The sequence below is a fragment of the Gorilla gorilla genome, chromosome 13 (assembly GCF_029281585.2).
Source record: "Gorilla gorilla gorilla isolate KB3781 chromosome 13, NHGRI_mGorGor1-v2.1_pri, whole genome shotgun sequence".
Lineage (NCBI taxonomy): Eukaryota > Metazoa > Chordata > Mammalia > Primates > Hominidae > Gorilla > Gorilla gorilla.
Window position 1 is genome coordinate 106,950,086 of NC_073237.2, and position 19,731 is coordinate 106,969,816.

General features: G+C 35.5%; 1 protein-coding gene across 2 annotated transcripts in view; it reads left to right on the forward strand.

Annotated features, from left to right (window-relative positions):
* MUSK (muscle associated receptor tyrosine kinase) overlaps positions 1–19,731 on the forward strand; it is a 131,689-nt gene that overhangs the window by 41,901 nt on the left and 70,057 nt on the right. The window contains exon 6 of one of the 2 annotated variants that reach the window (XM_019033160.4): positions 17,764–17,793. The exons of the other annotated variant lie outside the window; for it this stretch is intronic. Within the exon in view, the coding sequence (XP_018888705.2) occupies positions 17,764–17,793 (30 nt within the window). The remainder of the gene's footprint in view (positions 1–17,763; positions 17,794–19,731) is intronic. 2 annotated transcript variants of the gene reach the window in all.

Below are 19,731 nucleotides of genomic sequence, written 5' to 3' on the forward strand. Positions count from 1 at the left end.
CCAAGTGAGAAATCACTTTAAAAATTTAGTGCCATAAAAAATGATGAGTTCATGTCCTTTGTAGGGACATAGATGAAGCTGGAAACCATCATTCTCAGCAAACTATTGCAAGGACAAAAAACCAAACACCGCATGTTCTCACTCATAGGTGGGAATTGAACAATGAGAACACTTGGACACAGGAAGGGGATGTCACACACCAGGGCCTGTTGTGGGGTTGGGGGATAGGGGAGGGATAGCATTAGGAGATATACCTAATGTAAATGACGAGTTAATGGGTGCAGCACACCAACATGGCACATGTATACATATGTAACAAACCTGCATGTTGTGCACATGTACCCTAGAACTTAAAGTATAATAATAAAAAAAATTTAGTGCCTGGCTGAAGCTCTGTGAACAATGGCTGCAGAAGAGCCTCCTGCCAGCCTGGGGAAGCCATAGCCTGCACATGATCTGTCCCTTTTAGTGAACTAAGGTTGACTTAATGGAGCCAATGCTGGCAAAGGTCTCTGAGGAAAACTGACCTGGATTTATACAAGGTCTAGCCTTGCAGGTGGTAAGGGAGGTCACTTTCATGGCAGGCCAAGATCCTTGAGATGTTTTGAAAATTTGAAGGAGAAAGGAATTAGGCCAAAATGAATAGATACTGCAGATGAAATCTTACGGAGAAATTTCCTTGAACTTACATCCTTAGCCTCAGCACAGCAAATTAATAGAAGCTTGCAGAAGACCAAGATGAGATTTCTTATAGAGACCTCCAGTGGAACAAACTTAAAGAAGGCCCATATGGTTAACGTTCTTGATGCCCATATGGTTAACATTGTTGATGCACCTGTGTAAAGAACCAGGCTAAATCTAATAAGGCCATACTCACTTTGTCATCAAGAATCTTTGAGATTCTTTTTAATCAAAAGTGGGGAGACTATAAGGAACAATTTGTGCTTAAATGGAAAATTGTGTGTTGTCATTCTAGAGCATACCTGTGTTGTCTGATTCCAATTCTGTGGGAGCTGTTTTAAAGCTTTATAAATTGTAGATAACTGGCAGCAATGCTAAATCGTTCTCCTCCATAGACTTGCAAATGAATTCTGTCCAGTGGAAAAACAACCAAAAAACCCAATCTGGCTCTGTTTGCACAGTCATTTTAATATTCCTGATCTATAAATGGGTCTGTCCTTGGGATTCTCCTTTCACCTGGTTGCAACACTTCACTGGTTTCCTTGTGAATGAGTTAAATAAAACCTTTAACTCATGTTTATTCTGAAAAAAAAAAATCAGTGCCTGGGTTGGGGAGAAGGGTCTCCGCTGAGAAACTGACATTTTATCCATTCCCATAGTAAGTACTGTGTACTTTATTTTCTTTTACTTTATTTTTTGCTCGGCCTGGCATGTATCTTAGAATCCAATTTGAAGCTTAGTCATAGTATCTGTTACACCAAACCATCCAGAGGTTTTCTCCCTGATCCTAATATATTGTTATTCATTTAATTTATGGCCATATCAATGTACCTTCCTTAAGACCTCTATGGAAAGAGAACGAAATAACTAAGTTGACGGATTCATGGAACTTCTCCTCCAAGTGGTTCTCAAATGCCAGTGCACATCAGAAGCATCTGGAGATCTTACTAAATGACACAGCTTCAGGATGCATTCCCCAGTTATTCATATTTGATAGGTTTATGTTAGTGCTTTTTAACAACACCCCAAAGGATCCTTAATACAGTGACCCATGAACCACACTTTGAAAAACACTGACTTCAGGTTTTCTACTTAGAGGGACTTTATTCCAGATGAATCCAAACAATTCAAGGAGAAAGCTTATCTGCAAATAGTAAGATATCAATGTTAGGATAGCTTCAAATTCATCCATTTGTGGAATGCCTACTATGTTCTATGCAATGAGGTAATTCTTAAGGGTACAGACAAAAGAGGGATGTGGTTCATTTCTTGAAAAGTGTTCAAATTCAGTGAGGAAGATGGATATGCAAACAAGTAAAGTGCAATATATTTACAATGATAGAAGTTTGTGTAGGGTTATATACACAGGACAGAGGAGATAGGGAAAGGTCAGGGAAAGCTTCAGAGAGGTGAGGGCCAACAGGGCTTTGATTGATGAAGAGCGAGGAGCTCTTGGTGAGGATCATATCACATTGAGGGAGGAAAAAGAAAATAGAGGAAAAAATTCAGATTTACCATGCAAGCACAGCCTGACACTGACTCATAACCAGGGAGTAAAAGAAGGATTAGAGAGTTTGGGACAGTATCAATTAGTGGTGCTATAAAAACAGAATAAACCATGATTTGACTCACAGGCTAACATGGAGATCATCTTCTTGGTATCTTCTCTTGGACCTTTTTTTCTTTCCTTTTTTTTTTTTTTTTTTTTTTTTTTTTGAGACAGAGTCTCTCTCTGTCATTCAGGCTGAAGTGCAGTGGTGCAATCTCTGCTCACTACAACCTCCGCCTCCCAGGTTCAAGCGATTCTTATGCTTCAGCCTCCTGAGTAGCTGGGATTACAGGCATGTGCCACCATGCCCGGCTAATTCTTGTATTTTTAGTGGAGATGGGGCTCCACCATGTTGGCCAGGCTGCTCTCAAGCTCCTGGCCTCAAGTGATCCACCTGCCTCAGTCTTGCAAAGTGCTAGGATTACAGGTGTGAGCCACCATGCCTAGCTGTCTCTTAGACATAATTTTTAAATGGGTAGATACCTAACATCCTGACAATGTGGGAACCTATGGTTTGGAGGCATATGGCTTTATCTGGCATCCAGAATTCCATCTAAAAGGTTACAGAAATGTTCCCAACCCAAGCCACTTTAGGCAACCGGGATACTGTGGTATGATTTAAGATTAAGTTTATGGCTTCTATTTATTTTTCCAACTAAAATTTCCGGTTGGCTAAAACAAAAATCTTATTCTTAATAGACCTCAGCTCATTTAACGCATGTCAGAGTGCAGGCATCTTCCAGAGCTTAGATCAAAAAAGTTATTTAAAAGTAAACTAAGATTTTGATAAACATACCATGGTTATACAGGATGCTAACATTAGGGGAAGTTGGGTGAACAGTACATGGAAACCTTCTATACTATCTTTGCAACTCTTATGTAAATCTAAACTTATTTCAAAATAAAAATGTTTTAAAAAGGTAAACTAAGAAATACTTCTTTGTCCTGGTAATTAAGCAGTTTAGCATCTCCTCCCATCAAAAAACAGAAAATGAACTTTCTTTAAGAAGAAAAAAGTGAATCAGGAATGAAGTCACATATTTTATTGGCTGATGATTAAACTTCTAATATATTTTCAGAACCAGTTTAACAAAAGTGCGGTTGCTCTATATACACCTAAGACTGAAACAAAAACAAGTAAACTTTGTGTAGCTCTTGTCTGCTTTACATGGTAAACATTTCTTGCTCGTACCCACTATTCACCATCCATATTTACAAGTGAGAAAAACGTTACCATCTCAAAGGCCACAGAAATGTTCCCAACCCAAGCCATGGGAGGGAATCCTATATCATTGAGGCAGGCAGCGCTTATTTTGTCCTGGAGAAGAGAGTCACTGTATTTGAGGATGATGTGTATGTTTTCTAAAGGAGCTTGCCTTCTGACTCCTTCAGAGTTGGAGCCACAGTGGGTAAACCTCTTCAGGCATTGCCCTGCTTCAAAGCAGACAGAAACGTAAACAGTGGCAGTACACCAGGATCGGGTTTCTTTGCTTTAGCTACCAAGAGTCAGGAAAGAGAAACCAGGTATTTATTTAGGTTTGTTATTATTGCTAGGTTTTCTTTTAATGATAAGGCTTTGAGAAAAGAAGTATCTGTTCAGAAACAAAGTATCACAGAGCCTCAATAGGATTACTTTTCAACCACCCTGGGCCATGTGTTTTTTAAGTCAAAAATAAAAACAATTTAACCCATTTTGTTCTTTGTAGTCCTTGCCTTCTAACAGACATCTCCAACTCAGTTATTCTTAAAATATGATGCCAGATGAGACAAATAGTCTATTTAAGAGCAGATTCAAATAATCTGTATAGATGAGCATCTATGTTTTAATAACAGGGTCGAAAGAATTTCTCTCTCTACAGAGTGATTTCTCTGTCTCAAATAATTCAGTTTATGAAAGGAGTTAAGGATATGCTTTTTAACACCGGAAAAGGGTACTTAACATGATCAATATCTAGGATACAGCCAGCTAAGCAGATTGACGTTACAAAATAAAATAAAGCCTTCTCCCTTTGAAGTCCATTAAAGGAACAGCTTTCATGACTCAGAAAGATATCCTAGAGATCAAAAAAGCTCTGGAGAAAGAAAAAGAACTAGAAGACCTGGCTTCAAAATTTACCTCTAGTACTTCCCAGTTATGAGTTAGCTGCTATATTAATTAATTTCTTTATATAAATCATGTCATTTAATCTTCTCCACAATTCTATGAGTTGGAAGTTAATAACTACGTTTTCTGGATAAAAAACCTGAAGTTCAGAGAAGTTGAACAGCAACTCAGAAAAAACAGCTAGTGAGAGTGAAGTGAGGATCCAAGTCTACCACCTGGATTGCTGTTAGGGTATTGTACATGAGTGTAGGGAAAGTATCCTACTACTAAGATTTTGACTTCCCAGCCTCTGAGTTTGTCCTTTGAAAAAGCCCTGCAGTGGTGTTCTTATTTACCAAATGGTCAGAGATTTTCTCAAGATATTGACTATAACGAAAATGATAAACAATTTAATGAAATGGCACTATGAAAATAAAATAATCTAGGAACAAATATTATCTTATTTTCATAGTGCCATTTCATTAAATTGCAGCACTATTCACAATAGCAAAGACTTGGACCCAACCTAAAAGTCCATCAATGATAGACTGGATAAAGAAAATGTGGTACATATATGCTATGGAATACTATGCAGCCATAAAAAGGAAAGAGATCATGCCCTTTGAAGGGACATAGATGGAGCTGGAAGCCATTATCCTCAGCAAACTAACGCAGGAACACAAAACCAAACACCACATGTTGTCACTTGTAAGTGGGAGCTGAACGATGAGAACACATGGACACATGGGGGGAACAATACACACTGGGGCCTGTTGGAGGCTGGGAGTGGGAGGAAGGAGAGCTTCAGGAAGAGTAGTTAATGGATGCTAGGCTTATTACCTAAGTGATGGGCTGATCTGTGCAGCAAACCACCGTGGCACACGTTTACCTATGTAACAAACCTGCACATCCTGCACTTGTACCCCTGAACTTAAAATAGAAGTTGGGGAAAAAAAGAAAAAAGAAAATATTAGGTTGGTGCAAAAGAAATAATGGCAAAAACTGCAATTACTTTTTTTGCACTAACCTAATAAAATGATCTTCAGAAAAGAGTCTATTTTTTTTAAAAGGCAAAAAACAGAGTGGTTTATATAATTGGAATAATTTTTACATCTCTTCTTGATACACACTTCTTATTTTCTAAAATTTTCACAAATCATCTTAAACATTAATGCTGTCACCAAATAAATTCTCACAAAGTAATAGAAAGCTCAGGAAATTAATATTTGAGAAGTAAATTTAGAGGCAAGGATAACTTAAACTGAGAAGCATTTAAAATTTTCCATTTTGAGAAATACTCTGTAGCATTTATAAACATTATATTTTAATTTCCTATTTCAATAAACTAATATTGTACCAGAATACCAAACTGCATTTGGAATCATAGGCAACTGTTATGTTTGTCCTTTCTTGATATTTGAAAAAAATGACCTTCTTTTTGAATGCTGCCCTCATAATTTAAAATTGGCCTTCTCCTTCACAGGGGACATTCACAGTAAACTCTCAATAGGCTTTAATTTGGAGAATTTTAGTTTTGCCTTAGCAGCTTTTCTTATAGGCTTTATATGTTTGAAATTATATTGTTAAGTGCATACACATTAATTATTGTTTTAATTCCTCCTCTGCAGATTGTATTTTTAACCTTTGGATGATGTTCCTCTTCAACCCTTTTTTATAATACCTTTTATCATAATTCTGTATTGTTTGATATTAATATCATTACCACATTCTTCCTTTGTTTTGTGTTTTCCTGTGCTCTTTGTTTGGTATTCTTCTATCCCTTTCTTCCAACCTCCCCACCATCTTGTAAGCAGAATATAGATAAATACTTTTGTAATTCAATCCAAAAGATTTTATTTTTAGTAGATAAGTGTAGGTCTTTGTATTTATTCTGAAAATTTATTTCTATTATTCTTTAGACGATTTCTATCGTGTATTATGCTGTTTCTTTTCTCTGCTTCTTTTTTTAATTCCTTTTCTGTTTTCTGGTAGATCATTATATATTTTTTTAATTCTCCACTTTACCCCACCCCACAACCACTTTGCTGATTTTGAAATTGTGGATCACAATGTTATATTTCAGTGATTACTTTTACATTTTAATATACATATATGATGCTATAATTCTAACAGTTTAAGATCATATAGGATCTTCTCCAGTCTCTTTAACTAAAGCAAGCATCTTATCATTCTTTAAAATCTCATCTAACAGCACCTTCCCTCATCCTCTGTCATTTTCCTTGGCATTATCCAAAATTTTATTTATCTTAAAACACTGAATTATTTTATGGTCCATAAAGAGTTCTATAAATATATACCACCAATTGCTGTGTTCATCATTCGATTTTCATGTGCCTTTTTTCTTCTGTTTCCAATTTCTTATTTCTGAAATATATTATTTATTAGTTCATTCAATTAGATCTGTGAGCAGATATCTTTGTCTTTGTCTTTGTGTATTTGAAAATGCCACTGTTTTACCCTGATCATTCAGGTGAACATTGAAATCTAAGTTGACAGATATTTTCCCTCAGTATTGTCCTATGTCTTCTTACATCAATTGATGAGAAGTGTTCTGTCATTGTAACTATAATTCTTTGGTAGGTAACAGAGTTCTTCTATCTGGTCTTTTTACCTTTGATTACCAGTACTTTTACCATAATTTGTCATAGGATCTGTATTAGTTATCTGTTTCTCTGTAACGAATTACACAGAAACTCAATGTTTTAAAACAATAAACGATTATCACTTCATAGTTTCTATAACTCAGGAAGTACAGAGTGACTTTCCCAGGCCAATGTCTGGATTATGTTTGCAGTAAAGATGTTGGCCACTTCTGCAGTCATCTGAAAGCTTGAATCGGCTGGAGGATCTAATTCAAATGTGGTTGACTCATAAGTTGGTATAAATTGATGCTGGCCAGTGCAAAGCCTCCCTTTGTCCCCATGTGGGTCTCTCCTCAGGCTGCTTGAGTGTCCCCACACTATGGTGCCTTCCTTCCCTAAGAGTAGATGATCTAATAGAGAACAAGGAGGAGTTAGTAATGTTTTTCATGGTCTAGCTTCAAAAGCCACACACAGTCACTTCTGCCACATCCTATTTGTTAGAAGTGAGTCTAAGTCCAGCCTGCTTCCAAGGAGAGCAGAGGAACTATACTCTACTTTTCCAAGGGAGAATTTGTGGACAGGTTTTAAAACTACAATAGTGTCAATGCAAAATGCACCAGAAAGTCTCAGTAACAGAATCACACAAGCAGAAGAAAGAACTTCAGAGCTTGAAGACAAGGCTTGAATTAACCAAATCCATCAAAGACAAAGAAAAAATAATTTTTAAAAATGCACAAAGCCTCCAAGAAGTTTAGGACTATGTTAAAAATCAAAACCTAAGAATAGTTGGAAGGAAGAAGAGAAAGAAGATAAATCTAAAAGTCTGGAAAACATATTTGAGGAAATAATCAAGGAAAACTTCCCTGGCCTTGCTAGAGATCTAGACATCCAAATACAAGAAGCTCAAAGAACACCTGGGAAATTCATTGCAAAAAAATCATTGCCTAGACACATAGTTATCAGGTTATCTAGAGTCAAGACAAAGAAAAGAATCTTAAGAGCTGTGAGGCAAAAGCATCAGGTATCTTATAAAGGAAAATCTATCAGAGTAACAGCAGATTTCTCAGCGGAAACCCTACAAGCTAGAAGAAATTGGGGTCCTATTTTTAGCCTCCTAAAACAAAGCAATTATCAGCCAAGAATTTTGTATCCAGTGAAACTAAGGTTCATAAATGAAGGAAAGATACAGTCTTTCCAGACAAATGCTGAATTAGCCACCACAAAGCCAGCACTACAATCTCAAATGAACTCTAAATCTTGAAACAGATTCTGGAAATACACCAAAATAGAACCTCTTTAAAGCTTACATCTCACAGGACCTATATAACAGTGAAACAATGAAAACAACAACAACAACAAGGTATTCAGGCAACAAATAGCACAATGAATAGAATAGTACCCCTCATCTCAATACTAACGTTGAATGTAAATGGCCTAAGTGCTCCACTTAAAAGATACAGAATAGCAGAATGGATAAGAATTTCACCAACCAAGTTTCTACTGTCTTCAAGAGACTCACCTAACACATAAGGACTAACATAAACTTAAGGTAAAGGGGTAGAAAAACATATTCCATACAAACAGACACCAAAAGCGAGCAGGAGTCGCTATTCTTATATCAGACAAAACAAACTATAGAGCAATAGCAGTTAAGAAAGACAAAGAGGGAGATTATATAATGATAAAAACACTAGTTCAATAGGAAAATATCACAATCCTAAATATATATACACCTTAACACTGGAGCTCCCAAATTTATAAGACAATTATTACTAGACCTTAAAAATGAGATAGATGGCAACACACTAACAGTGAGGGACTTTAATACTACACTGATAGCACTAGACAGATCATCAGGACAGAAAGTCAACAAAGAAACAATGGAATTAAACTATACCCTACAACAAATGGACCTAACAGATATTTACAGAACATTCTACCCAACAAATGCAGAATATACATTGTAATCATCAGCACATGGAACATTCTCCAAGAGAGACCATATGATAGGCCACAAAACAAGTCTTAGTGAATTTAAGAAAATAGAAATTATATCAAATATTCTCTCAGACCACAGTGAAATAAAGGAACACACAAAACCATGAAAATACATGGAAATTAAATAACCTGCTCCTGAATGATTGTTGGGTCAACAATGAAGTCAAGATGGAAATTTAAAAATTATTTGAACTGAACGATAATAGTAACAAATAGTGAGACAACCTATCAAAACCTCTGGGATACAGCAAAAATGGTACTAAGAGGAAAATTCATAGCATTATCTGAAAAAGCACATATAGACAATCCAAGGCCACACCTCCAATTCTCCATGCAATTGGTGAAACAAGAACAATCTAAACACAAATGCAGAAGAAGAAAAGAAATATAAAAGATGAGAGCAGAACTAAATGAAATTGAAATGGAAAAAAATACAAAAGATAAATGAAACAAAAAGCTGGTTCTTTGAAAAGATAAATAAAATCGATAGACCATTAGCTAGATTAACCAAGAAAAGAAGAGAGAAAATTCAAATAAGCTTTATTAGAAATGAAATGGAAGGTATTACAACTGATATCACAGAAATATGAAACATTATTCAAGGCTAATATGAACACCTTTATGGACATAAACTAGAAAACCTAGAGGAGATGGATAAACTCCTGGAAGTATACAACCCTCCTAGATTAAACCAGGAAGATGTAGAAACTCTGAGCAGACCAATAACAAGCAGCAAGATTGAAATGGTAATTTTAAAATTGCCAAGAAAAAGCAGTCCAGGACCAGACAGATTCATAGCTGAATTGTATCAGACATTCAAAGAAGAATTGGTACCAATCCTATTGACACTATTCCACAAGATAGACAAAGAGGGAATCCTCCCTAAATTATTCTATGAAGCCAGTATCACCCTAATACTAAACCAGGAAAGAGCATAACCAAAAAAGAAAACTACAGACCAATACACCTGATGAACACAGATGCAAAAATTCTCAACAAAGTACTAGTGAACTGAATCCAACAACATACCAAAAATGTAATCTACCATGATCAAGTGGGTTTCATACCAGGGATGCAGGGATGGTTTAACATATGTAACTCAATAAATGTGATACACCACATAAACAGAATCAAAAACAAAAATCACGATCATCTCAGTAGACACAGAAAAAGCATTTGACAAAAGTAAGCATTCCATTATGATTAAAACCCTCAGCAAAAGCAGCATAGAAAAGATATACGTTAAGGTAATAAAAGCCATCTATGACAAACCCACAGCCAACGTTATACTGAATGGGGAAAAGTTGAAAGTGTTACCCCTGAGAACTGGAACAAGACAAGGATGCCCACTTTCACCACTTCTATTCAACATAGTACTGGAAGTCCTAGCCAGAGCAATCAGACAAGAGAAAGAAATAAAGGGCATCCAAATCAGTAAAGAGGAAGTCAGAATGTCACTGTTTGCTGATGATATAATCTTATACCTAGACAACCCTAAAGACTCATCCAAAAAAACTCTTAGAACTGGTAGATGAATTCAGCAAAGTTTCAGGATACAAAATTAATGTACACAAATCAGTAGTTCTCCTATACACCAACAGTAACCAAGCTGAAAATCAAATCAAGAACTCAACCGCTTTTACAATAGCTACAAAAATAAAATAAAATACTTAGGAATATATCTAACCAAGGAGGTGAAAGACCTCTACAAGGAAAACTACAAAATACTGCTGAAAGAAATCATAGATGGCACAAAGAAATGGAAACACATCCCGTGCTCATAGATAGGTAGAATCAATATTGTGAAAATGACCATACTGCCTAAAGCAATCTATAATTCAATGCAATTCCCATTGAAATACCACCATTACTCTTTACAGAACTAGAAAAAGCAATCCTAAAATTCATATGGAACCTAAAAAGAGCCCACATGGCCAAAGCAAGACTAAGCAAAAAGAACAAATCTGGAGGCATTACCTTACCCAACTTCAAACTATACTACAACGCCACAGACACCAAAACAGCATGGTACTGATATAAAAATGGGCACAGAGATCGGTGGAACTGAATTGTGAACCCAGAAATGAAGCCAAATACTTACAGTTAACCAATCTTTGACAAAGCAAACAAAAGTATAAAGTGGGGAAAGGACACCCTGTTCAATAAATGGTGCTGGGATAATTGGCAAGCCACATGTAGAAGAATGAAACTGGATCCTCACCTCTCACCTTTTACAAAAATCAACTCAAGATAGATCAAGGACTTAAATTGAAGACCTGGAACCATAAAAATTCTAGAAGATAACATCAGAAAAACTCTTCTAGACATTGGCTTAGGCAAAGACTTCATAACCAAGAACTAAAAGCAAATGCAACAAAAACAAAGAAAAATAGATGGGACTTGGCCGGGTGCATTGGCTCATGCCTGTAATCCCTGCACTTTGGGAGGCCAAGGCTGGCAGATCACTTAAGGTCAGGAGTTGAAGACCAGCCTGGCCAATATGGTGAAACCCCATCTCTACTAAAAATACAAAAATTAGCTGGGTGTGGTGGTACGTGCCTGTAGTCTCAGCTGCTCTGGAGGCTGAGACAGAGGAATCACTTGAACCTGGGAGGTGGAGGTTGCAGTGATCCTAGATAGTGCAACTGCACTCCAGCCTGGGCAACAGAGCGAGACACCATCACGGGGGAAAAAAAAAAAAACAAAAAAACCCATGGGACTTAATTAAACTAAAAAGCTTCTGTACAGCAAAAGAAATAATCAGCAGAGTTAACAGACAACCCCCAGAGTGGGAGAAAATTTTGCAAATAATGGATCTGACCACGGAGTAATATTCAGAATCTACAAAGAACTGAAACAGCAAGAAAAAAAAAATCCCATCAAAAAGTGGGCTAAGGACATGAACAGACAATCTCAAAAGAAGATATACAAATGGCCAACAAGCATGGAAAAATGCTCAGCATCACTAATTATCAGGGAAATGCAAATCAAAACCACAATGTGATATCACCTTACTCCTGCAAGAATGGCTATAATAAAAAATAATAGATGTTGGCATGGGATGTGGTGAAAAGGGAACACTTTTATATTGTTGTTGGGAATGTCAACTAGTACAATTACTATGGAAAACAGTGTGGTGATTCTTTAAAGAACTAAAAGTAGATCTACCATTTGATCCAGCAATCCCACTACTAGGCATGTACCCAGAGGAAAAGAAGTGATTATACAAAAAAGATACTTGCACATGCATGTTCATAGCAGCACAATTTGCAATTGCAAAAATATAGAACCAGCCCAAATGCTCATCAATCAACCAGTGGATAAAGAAAATGTGAGACATATAAATACACACACATACATACATATACACACACACCATGGAATACTACTACATAGACATACACACACACACACACACACACACACGTACATACCATGGAATACTACTTATCCATACAAAGGAATGAAATAATGGCATTCACAGCAACCTGGTTGGAATTGGAGATCATTATTCTAAGTGAAGTAACTCAGGAATGGAAAACCAAACATTGTATGTTTTCATCCACAAGTGGGAGCTAAGATAATGAGGATGCAAAGGCATAAGAATGACACATTAGACTTTGGGGACTCAGGGGAAAAGAGTGGAAGGGGGATGAGGGATAAAAGACTATATATTACGTACAGTTTACCCTGCTCAGGTGATGGGTGCACCAAAATCTCAGAAATGAAAAAATTTTAAAAACTACAACAATGTCAAATTGTTTGTATTAATCCTCCTATGCAATCCCACTGCCACTTGAAAGGCAGTCTTCAAGTACTTCTGAAAAATACTCATCCCCAAAACCCAGGCAAAAATTTTGATTCAGTAACCTAAATTGTGTGTCCGGCATTTAATTGTTTGTTTGTTTGCTTGCTTAAACTTCATAAGTGATTCAATGAATTTCGAGTTTTAAAAGCCACCACTTTAACTGATCTGGGGTTTCATGTACTGCTTCAAGCCTAGAAAATCTCCACCATTATGTCTTCAAATATAATCTCTCTGCTCTTCCTTCTCTTCTCTACTGCTCACACTCCTGTAAGCATATATTAGAGCTCTAAATCTGTTCTTCCCATCTTTTAGTTAATCTTTCACATTTCTGTCCGTCTTTCTCTCTGGCCTCAGGGCTGTATGATGGCTTAAGTGCCATCTTCTGATTCATTAATTCTTCACTTGACCTTGTCCAAGCTTGAGTTTATCATATCTTTTGTGTCTCTGTTTGTTATTATCAATTTCTAGCATTTCTACTATTATATGTATTTCAATTTTGCCTGTTTGTTTTATAATTTATTTTTATACATATACTATTATTTAAGGTTCTTAAACTCCTTTTGAACTTCTTTGTTTTCTTCCAGAGTAAATTAATCCCTCAGTTACTGAATTCATTAAGTTGAAAGTCAATTTGTTCTTGCTTAGCAATTGTTTTCCTAATGTGCTTTGAAATTATGATTTGCCACTGTAAATCTTATCATCATCTCTCTGAAATAATTTATTCCTTTTCCAGTAATTTTGGGGGTTGCCCTCTACTTCCTTCATTCATATAAGATATTTCAGGGAGCAATTGTAGGACCCTATTCTGTAATGTTTTGACATTCAATCCAGACCCAGTCACTAAACCGTCAAAAGCATAACACATGTTCTGACTACGATACTATGACTGCTTTGGTTTCAAGCAGCGAGCCTCCAATCCCCCATCTCATATAGTACACTTCTAGAGAAATCAAACTTCAAGCCCCTTTCTCTGTTTATAGAATTGGAACTCAGCAGTGACTACTTATCTGTTGTGTTTTGTCTACTTTCTTATACACTGAGATATTCATCTTGTTTTTTAATATGGCTTTGTCTTTTTAGGTAGCAAAAAATTATATCTTCATTATTGCTATGTACTTATATTCTACCTAGATGACTGAATTGTAATATCATAACACCAACTTGAGTAGTACTCTTTGTGCTATAATTATTATATATCATCATATAAATTCTATCCAGCTGAATATATAAAAATAAAAATTTATATTATTGTTTGAAAGAGGTCAAAAGTATTGATGTTTAAAAGTGATATTTTTATCCATCTAGAAAACACAAGAGTATCAACTCCAAAGCTACTTTAACTAATATGATAATTAATCCTATTTACAAATAAAACACACTTATGTACACATATATTAACAGTTTTCCTATATAGCAGAAATAACGCATTAGAAATTAATTGAAATAATGGCATTCACAGCAACCTGGTTGGAATTGGAGATCATTATTCTAAGTGAAGTAACTCAGGAATGGAAAACCAAACATTGTATGCCTTCATGCATAAGTGGGAGCTAAGATAATGAGGATGCAAAGGCATAAGAATGACACATTAGACTTTGGGGACTCAGGGGAAAAGAGTGGAAGGGGGATGAGGGATAAAAGACTACATATTATGTACAGTTTCATTCTTGTTAGGTGGATAGAAGTGGGAAAAGGGTCTTATAGATAGTAAGTATAAAGAGATTGGTTTTGGTTTGATTTTGATTTACAGATATTCTCTCTCCTTTATAACACAGTTGATCAAAATGGATTGCTACTATGGTACTGAGTTTCTCATAAATAAAACTTTTCAAGAAAATTATGGATTACTATTTACCTTGGATGTTGAAGTGAAGTGAATAAGTTATATCTCAGATTAGTCCAATAAGAGCAGTCATTGATTATTCTAAATACCCTATTGGACAATTCCAACAAAATAGGATGAAAATGCCCCACTAATGCAACTGGCAAATAACTTGTTTAACAATAAGTGTGTTCTTCTTTCTACAAGAGACTGTGCTGGACTTTAGAGGAAAATAAAGCAGCAACAAAAGTCTGATACTAATCCCAGTTTAATTCTAGTCCTAACCTCCCTAAAGAAGATTACAAATCAATTTGGAAGACAAGAACAATGCATTACATATAAAGCAGTTAAATAAAAATTTAGTAATTAAATGGGAATAAAGACTATGAGGCAGAATATTTTAAAATTGATAAGTGGTAAAACAACAAGTTCAGAAGTCAAGAGTGATCCTAGTAGGCTAGGCAAGCAGGATATGTGGAAAAACTAGGACTACTGTTTGAGCTTAAAATGACCAACAAATTAATACAGTGAATAACTATACCTGAGCTTAAATAGGCCTACAGACTTTTCTTGCATAATTTTCTCTAATTTAAAGTAACCTCAATTGTGTGTGCATGCATGTAAATGTGTGTATGTTAATGCATAAACATATATAAATTTGTATCTATAAAGAGGTATAATATATTTGCATTAGAAAGAAATTTTGATAGTCTATAACTGAAACTATAATTTCTGGTAGAACTTCTAAGCTTCCTCCCAGGAAAATGACAAATCTTAGACATTCTTTCATATCTTGAGTTCATCCACTGTTTACTTACAGTGGATGAAATAGGTGTATTCTTTCAAAATTTTGCACTGCTTCCAATCCCAAATAAGGCAAAATGAACAATAGTAACAACAATAACATCAAACTGAAAAATTTCAAAGGAAAATTAACATTATCTAAAATTGAGCCTACGCTCAAAGTAGAGTTCAAGTATAGTTCTGTATAGATCATGGAGCGAAATTGAAAGGAGACTCAGAATTGACCTGCAGTTGCCCTTGAACCCTGACAAAGAACACTCTAAGAGAAGAAAATGACAAGTGAATATAATTCTCAAAATTTACTAATGGAAAAAGTTTACTGATACTCTTTAACTTTAGTGGAATAAAGTTTTGGAGATACCACAGTTGCAGAATAAAGACACTTAATATCCCTATAAAAACACCATGGCCATCCCAACCACTCTAAGTTACTTGGCTGATAAAGGAAAAAGAAAAAGAGAGAGAGGGAGAGAGTTTTTGTTTTGTTTTGTTTTGTTTGTTTGTTTTTCCAAACTTAGAAACAAACACATTGTTCTGGGGCTCTAGAAAGATGTGTCCAGCCCGAAGGCATTCAAATGCAATTTTTCAAGTCTAATCTGGCCCAGTCATGGACCTTCTTTCATTTCTCCTGATTGAGGTATGTGATACAGACAGGGAATCTGCAGTTTCCTAATGTCCAGATGACCAGTTTTAAATATGAAAGAAACTAATATTTATCCAATACCTGTGCTTTACCAGGCACCATTACGAATATTGTAAAAAAAAGATTTCTTCATTTGAAGGTACATTTGACAGACGACCTCTAAATCTCCTTTTAACGATAAATATATTCAATTCAGAAGTTTTAAATAGTTTTTGAACTTGATGTTTATAAACAAAAACCAAGAATGTACCACTGAGTTGATGGAGGTAGGGAAAGTTCAGACAGTAGAATCTAAATGAGGAATTACAAATTCATTTAAATGTAAGGGGATTGGGTGTTAAGTGTAAATATGAGACCTTCTCATGGGGAAGACTCAATGTCTGAAAAGGGGGTTGAATTTCTAGCTCTGCACCTGCAGCAAATCTCCAAGACTTAGATCCTTTGTCTGGAAAATGGGCTAATTTTGGCGCGGAGGAAGTGAAGGGTTTCACTATTTATTTATGACAAATATTCAACACTCACAATTCTCTCCAATCAGAAGTTCTTTGAGATGCTGTTGGTCTTGACCAGTCAGAGAATGGAGTCATCTGACTCACCCATTCTGAGAATGGTCCCACAGACACTATAGGTTTTAAATTGGCCATTAAACCTGCCTATAACCTTGTCAACCTTGGCTAAGTTCATCTGATAGACACATGGTCCTTGGCACCCACGATGCGGTCGCTGGCGGAACATTTCCACTGCATGTTCAGGTCCACAAACTCAGGCTGGATAATATCAATTACGTTCAATTACAGAGACATGGGGAGAGTTAAACGAGATCAAGTAAAAAATGTGCATGAAAATATCCACAATCTGTGAAAGACTATGCAAGTGTATTATCGTCATTGAATGTTGTTAGCAATAGCATGGCCATTTTTTACTTGCAAATAAATATTGCAGTTGACGTATTACTAACTCTAAGAAAGGTTCAAATTTACATGAACAAATAAAACTTCAGGAAAGAAAACTAGAGTTCCACTTGGGGACTACGTCTGACATGGTTATATTAAACATTTTGGAACAATTAATTTGGTTTTGTTGTCTCTCTTCTAGGATTTTTAAACATTTATAAATTCTCAATTCTTTCTATTCAATCTAAACATTTTACAATATCCTGTGGACCTTACTTCCTTAGTAGATTCCCAGAAGGTAATGATTTGCTCCTTTCTGCTCTCCAAGCAGCTTCTGTGTTGGTGCAGAGTTGCAGATCTCTGTTGGTGGTAGGTTCTATTCTGCAGAAACCCCCTAATCCTCTGTTTACCACAACATGAGTCTATTGCCATAGAAATGATAGCTGAGATCCCAGATTGAACACCACTGACTTCACAGCAGGGCCTGGTAAGAGGAGACTCTAAGCTACAAGGGGGGAACGCAATGTATGAGAATAGCAGGCACTCTGTAGCCTTGAAAGAAAGGGTAACTGTCAACATTAGAATAAAAATTCATGAAAGAGCTACATTGTTAGGTATGCTGTAGTTTATTTTCTGTATAATACTGCCTGGCTAAAAGTAATCATTCTGAAATCTTATGTCATTTAATAGTTTGCTTTCAAAAGGTCTGCAGTTTTCCTTGATTGCATTTGTTTCTTATTGAAATAAGAAACAAGCAGCTTCTAATTAATCTTGTTGCACAACTGATGTTTCTGTGGTCAAAGATTTCCCTCTTCATGATGTGTTGTTTTGTTTGTGTGTTTATTGTGTGTGTTTGTTTTGTCTTGTTTTTATTAACAGAAGAAAGTGAACCCGAACAAGATACTAAAGGTATTTTTTTTTCTTTCTGCATGGCTTCTTTTTAATTGTGTAGCTCTTTTCAATTGTTTATTTTTGTTGACCTTATAAACAGCTCTAAGTGCCATTTTTAAAGAAATAACAAACAATGTATGGGGAATATTAAGTCACAGCACTTAACGGTGTTATTAGATAGGCTTCTTTATTATATAATATGCTTACTGACCATTTGCATTTCTTAAGCAAGATTGAGTTAAAAGTAATGTTTAAATTTGGTGTCTCTGGAAATACAAACAAAATGAAATGAAATAAATCAGCATGAGGGTATAAATCCCACACAGATTGGAAAAGAAAGATAACCCTTTGACTAAAAGACTTTTGGTGGGGGTTGGGGGGCTTTACAGTCTTTGGATAAATGTTAGGATGTCAAGGTGCCAATTTGGTTTTTATTGTGATGATTTCAACAAGATCAGGAGTATTATGCAATTGCTCAAAATCAATAAAAATTAAGTTATTTTAATTGCACAGAGACATATGTTTGTAGTGGAATATGTTTAGAGGAAAATAGCTGGAAATTAAACTTGTATGGGAAAAATTCTACTTTTTCCCCAACAGTTTTCTGTCAACAGTTTCTGTTTTCTGTAAAAAAGAAAAAAAAAAGGTACCTTGCATTCTGATTAAGCCCCAAACTTTGTGCTCTTCTAACCTAAAATTTGATATTTGGGGGATGAAATTCATGAGTTCTCATGTAATAGAGTTGACTGTAGAAATTAATCTCAAACTGGTATTATTTAAAACCTTAGTATCTCATATAAAGTACAGATAATGTTTTCTTATTTTTAAATACCAGGTTGCTTACAATTAAATACAGGTAAAAAAGCATTTTACCTGGTCCTATGTGATTTTTTTTTCTTAATTTATTCCTATCAGTCATTGCTGGTTTGAATCATGTAACCTAAAAACCCTTTTCAAAGGAAGCTAGAAAATAACAAAAGAGGAAGGGAAAATAAAATCCATGGGAGCTCCTTGTGTCCTTTGAAATAACTGCTCAGAAATAGAAATTGATAAGAGACTTAAGTATTCCTCTGGCACTGCTCCCTTACCAAGAAAAGAGAGGTAGTTCATCTCCAGCCAAACCGCTCATTTATTTCAGGACTTAACATGGATGCCCTGTCCCTTGGGCTTTTTATTACACTCCAGTGCAATTTCAGAGTGAATTATGCCTTTATCATTTTACTATACCTTACTCCTTAAGATGACAATCAATAATAAAACTGATTATGTATCTGAAAGTGCTTTGAAATAAGGAGAGAGAGAGAATATAATGTGGGTATGTTATAAAAGATTTTAGAATTGCTGGCTTCTTGAGCCCAATTTTGAATATAGGATTCTCCACTTGCAGTTAGCCTGCAAGTCTGCTCAAGAGACATTAAAGCCCCAAACTCATGAATAGATCCCATGAGAGAAAACCCAGAGTTAAATATATTACCTGGTGTCTATTTTCCATGTTGCAGATGCACTTGCTTACCCACAGGAAAGCAAGTGGTTTAGGGCTCACAGTGAATTGGAGAAAGATGGATAAGACTATGTACAGAAAGAGGGGTTTGATGATTTTTTTGTTTAAAAATCCATATCAAAACAGTTATAAATGCTTTCCAACTTACTAAGTAATTTAATGTTCCTTCTATTAAGTGGTTTAATTGTTTATGTAACAAAAACACTTTTATATTCTTTTATGCGAATAAAACACAAAATAGGGATATTCTATGCCCATTTTATTTAATAAGAAACATGTCATATAACTTTTTAAATTGATGACCTAGAATGCATTTTCAGCTTGTGACTACCACTGAAATAATGGGATTTACTGTTGACTTGTGTCCAAGTTTGTTATTGCCGGTGTATTATTATTCATGGAGGTTAATCTGGCATTTATTTTTAATTGCAACTGACTTTATTGTTTACAATGCT